This window comes from Sorghum bicolor, chromosome 1, assembly GCF_000003195.3.
Source record: "Sorghum bicolor cultivar BTx623 chromosome 1, Sorghum_bicolor_NCBIv3, whole genome shotgun sequence".
Classification (NCBI taxonomy): Eukaryota; Viridiplantae; Streptophyta; class Magnoliopsida; order Poales; family Poaceae; genus Sorghum; species Sorghum bicolor.
In genome coordinates this window covers 57777880-57782326 of record NC_012870.2, presented here as the reverse complement: position 1 = coordinate 57782326, position 4447 = coordinate 57777880, and the positions used below count along the sequence as shown (strand labels likewise).

The window sequence follows — 4447 nt, the reverse complement described above, 5'->3', positions numbered from 1 at the left end:
TTTTGGATTGGCTGTGGATGCAAGTTCCTAGTAGCCACTATTGGTCTTTTGTAATAGGATAGAAGAGCTGCTTCCTCTTTGTGAACTCAATCTGCCAGTTGCCACTGATGTTGGCTATTGTAATAGGATAGAACAACTAAGACTTGTGATTGTTGAACTTTGAATTTGAGCTGGCTGTACTCTTTTCCTTTCTAGGGTTTTTCATAAGGGTGAGTTTTACCTAGAAAGGTTTTTAATGAGGCAGCATTGCACATTTCTCTGTTGTTCTTTGTTCTGTCATGTGAAGTGAAAGTGATGTTTTTTATTTGAAGTTTGAGCATTTGAATTTTCTCTTAAAATAAGACTTTGTTCAGCTGGCGGGCCATAGGTCGACACGGCACGACGAAATTGACCGTGGCCATAGGCGGCACGGCACGAAAAAACAGTCCATGTGTCGTGTCGTGGGCCGTAGGCCTGACCTATGGCACGGCCGGCACGGTAGCACGACGGTGTCCCATGCCGTGTGCCGTGTCAGCATAGCACGGTGGCCAACTATAGCTACAACCCTTTGGCACTTAGGACAGCTTGGTAAGAAATGCTTCTTTAAGATGGGTGTGCCTTCTTTTTTTTATCCTTTGTTCTTTTTTCACTTCGTAGTGAATTTTATGGGCCCTATGATTATGATAATCCACACTTTCCTATCGGGTTCATTTTTACGGCAGCCCAAGAAAGTTCCCCACACATAACAAGCTGACAAAATGGGACCATATACGTGTTTTTTTTCCGTAGTCATTCCGATCACGAGCAATGAAATAAGAGACTAGCCAACACGCAAAAAAGTCACGCCGCCGGCACCTGCCGGAGTGGAGGGAGTACTCGAAGCGGGCGGAGTCGGCGACTGGACACGTCAACACCCACCCGAACACTAGTAGTGGCAGCGTCGTTTATTAGCCGTCACACTCCACCCTCGGCCTGCCGAGGAGAAGCTGAAGATGGATGGATAGGGGATAGAACGAGTGAGATCAGGCGGCCGGGAGGACGTATCTATCGATGGAGATCGGGCCGTTCGTGGAGGGTGCTCCGGCGGACGGCGGGGAAGGTTACAGCGGCCGCGTGACGCCCTTCGTGGTGCTTTCCTGCGTTGTTGCCGGCAGCGGCGGCGTCCTCTTCGGATACGACCTCGGCATCTCCGGTTCGTCCCGCGCGCGGTTACTCTCGCTTTCTCCTTGCGTGTCGATTTGGTAGTAGTGCCACTAGCTTCATGGAATTGGTTCTGCTGAAACTGCAGAAAAATAGGACCATAGTAATCTCTAGCAATAATGGAATTGGTGATTTTTTTTTTTTTGTGTCTTCAAGTCGATGTGTGTCTGATAGGTGGTGTTACCTCAATGGACTCCTTCCTGAAGAGGTTCTTCCCAAAGGTGTACCGTCAGAAGCAGGACAGCAAAGTGAGCCACTACTGCGAGTTCAACAGCGAGCTCCTCACCGTGTTCACGTCCTCGCTCTATATCGCCGGCCTTGTTGCAACTCTGGCTGCAGCATCCATCACAAGGAGGTATGGCCGCCGCACGTCAATGCTGATCGGTGGCACTGTCTTCATCGCCGGCTCAGTGTTCGGTGGTGCAGCCAGCAATGTCCCCATGCTCCTAGTTAACAGGATCCTACTGGGAATTGGTCTGGGTTTCACTAATCAGGTAACTTATGCTTGAATCAGTATTCAGTACGGCACATATTTAGTTCAAAAGATCATAAATCAGTTATGCAGTAGCCAGTATTCCCTTTATCACACATATAGGACAATTTCGATTTGAAGGAAACAACGGCCAACGTGTGGTCAATTTAGCACATTCAAGTAGAAAAGACTTTGAATTGCTTATAACATGTTACATAGAAAAATCAGCACAACAGTTTCATGCCTGATGAATTTTCTAATGTGTATTGTGCAGTATATCTGTCATGAACTCAGAAAATCCTGTGTGGCTATGAAATCAATATCAGACTTGAGATCCAACTTTTGTAGACATATCAAGTATTTCTATTTCATTGAGTTGGACTGTGTGATTAAAAACAAAGGGTTCTTGTGGATGCCATTTGGGCCTTGTTTAGTTTCAAAAAAAATTGCAAAATGGTCACGGTAGCACTTCCGTTTGTATTTGACAAATATTATCTAATTATAGACTAACTAGGCTCAAAAGATTCATTTCGCAAATTACAGATAAACTATGTAATTAGTTATTTCTTTTATCTATATTTAATGCTCCATGCGTGTGCCGTAAGATTCGATGTGACGGGGAATCTGAAAAATTTTGCAAAATTTTTTGGGAAAACAAGGCCTCAGCTCCCAAGTTGTCAACAATAGATCGCTAAAGTTGAGCAAAAGTACATGTTTGGCTTATTATGACTATCAAGTGTCTTTGTTGCTGATGGGTTGTGCTCCCTTAGAGTTAGTGCTTACTAAACAACCTTCAAGTTTTCAACAAGTGAAGTGATTATGTATCAGAGTGGAGATACAATATAGCTGGAAAGTAAAAATTGTGTTGTAATCTGTACTTTCTAGTTTTAACTTGCAGTAATATTCACTGGCTAATAATTAGAATAACTAGTAGAAAAACAGTGACTGTTCAGAAATTTACATTGTGCAAGAGCACCAACCAAGACCACAAGTCTTAACACATCAATGTATGAATAGTACTGTCCTATAATCACGTTTCTTATGGATTATAGATAATTCCTTTTGACCCGTAGACTATACTAGATGCACGTCTTTCTTAATACCACTTTCTCCCAGAGAACAATTAGAACTGTACTAACATCATACTATGCAAATTACATTTGCAGTCAATCCCATTGTACCTGTCAGAAATGGCGCCACCCCGATACCGTGGGGCAATCAACAATGGCTTCGAGCTTTGCATCAGCCTTGGCATTCTCTTTGCAAACATTCTCAACTATTTTGTCATAAAAATTAGAGCAGGATGGGGATGGAGGATATCCCTGTCCATGGCTGCACTGCCTGCTGCATTCCTAACCATCAGCGCAATCTTCCTCCCTGAGACGCCAAGCTTCATAATCCAATGTGATGGCAACACGGACAAGGCAAGGGTACTGCTCCAGAAGCTGCGTGGAACAACCTCGGTCCAGAAAGAGCTTGATGACTTGGTCTGTGCTAGCAACCTCTCAAGAGCAACCAGGTATCCATTCAAGACCATACTCAAGAGGAAGTACAGACCACAGCTTGTAGTAGCACGGCTGATCTCTTTCTTCAATCAGGTTACTGGGATCAATGTGATGAACTTCTATGCACCGGTCATGTTCAGGACAATCGGTCTCAAGGAGAGCGCATCCCTCTTGTCCTCGGTGGTGACACGCCTATGTGCAACATTTGCCAACATCATAGCTATGATGGTGGTTGACAGGTTTGGGCGCAGGAAGCTCTTCCTTGTAGGCGGTGTGCAGATGATACTTTCGCAGTTTACTGTTGGCGCAATCCTGGCTGCAAAGTTCAAGGACTATGAGGAAATGGATGATGCGTATGCATACCTAGTGCTGATCACAATGTGTGTGTTCGTTGCAGGATTTGCATGGTCATGGGGCCCTCTTACTTTTTTGGTCCCTGCTGAGGTTTGTCCACTGGAGATCAGGTCCGCAGGGCAGAGCATTGTGGTCGCTGTGGTTTTCTTGATGACATTTGTGATTGGCCAAACGTTTCTTGAGGTCCTTTGTCGCATCAAGTCGATGACGTTCTTCGTCTTCGGTGGATGGATCTGCTTGATGACATTGTTTGTTTATCTTTTCCTGCCTGAGACAAAGAAGCTGCCCATGGAGCAGATGGAGCAGGTCTGGAAGAAGCACTGGTTCTGGAAGAAGGTTTTAGGGGAAGAAGCGGATAAGAAAGAAGCAGAAGCAGAAGCAGGAAAGAGAGCTTTGTCGGGCTTGTAGTCCTTTTCTCAGTTGGTTGTATTTGATCAAAACTGCAAACAAAACATAGTATACGACTTCGACAAGCTGATGTAAATATACATTTGCATGTAAATCGAGTTTATCAGTCTGCCGTTGTTGTCAGTTCCTACAACTGACCGTTCCAAATGGTAAAAGAGTACAGAAGCACTGATATAACAAGAATGTTGAAACAGCACTACTGTTTCTTGTTTTATGTTCAGCTGTAAAAGGGAAATTTACCAAACACGTTGATGATGCTGACAGGACTGATCAGCATGATGACAAACACACGCTACTGGTAAGTTACTTCAGTACAGAGAAAAGGATTAGTGAAGTGTATTTGTTCAAACCTGCAAGGGAAACAAAAGGATTATGATTAGCTGATGCAAGTACAGAATTGTATGTAATATACAATTAACTTATCTGTTGTCATTGTCAATAGTTACAGCTGGCCATTCCAAAGATAGGAATCAAGAAATGATATAGTACATATGACAATGTAGAAACAGCCGTGCCCTTTTGTTTTTTA

General features: G+C 43.9%; 1 protein-coding gene across 2 annotated transcripts; it reads left to right on the top strand.

Annotated features, from left to right (window-relative positions):
* Positions 770-4447, top strand: LOC8058076 (hexose carrier protein HEX6). 2 transcript variants are annotated; one of them, XM_002467445.2, is made up of 3 exons: positions 770-1171; positions 1354-1673; positions 2818-4447. In XM_002467445.2, exons 1-3 carry the CDS (start codon positions 1030-1032, stop codon positions 3916-3918), a joined length of 1563 nt encoding a protein of 520 aa, XP_002467490.1. In that variant the 5' UTR covers positions 770-1029; the 3' UTR covers positions 3919-4447. The 2 variants fall into 2 exon arrangements, with proteins under 2 accessions (XP_002467490.1, XP_021303428.1); XM_021447753.1 differs by having other exon boundaries at positions 1336-1673.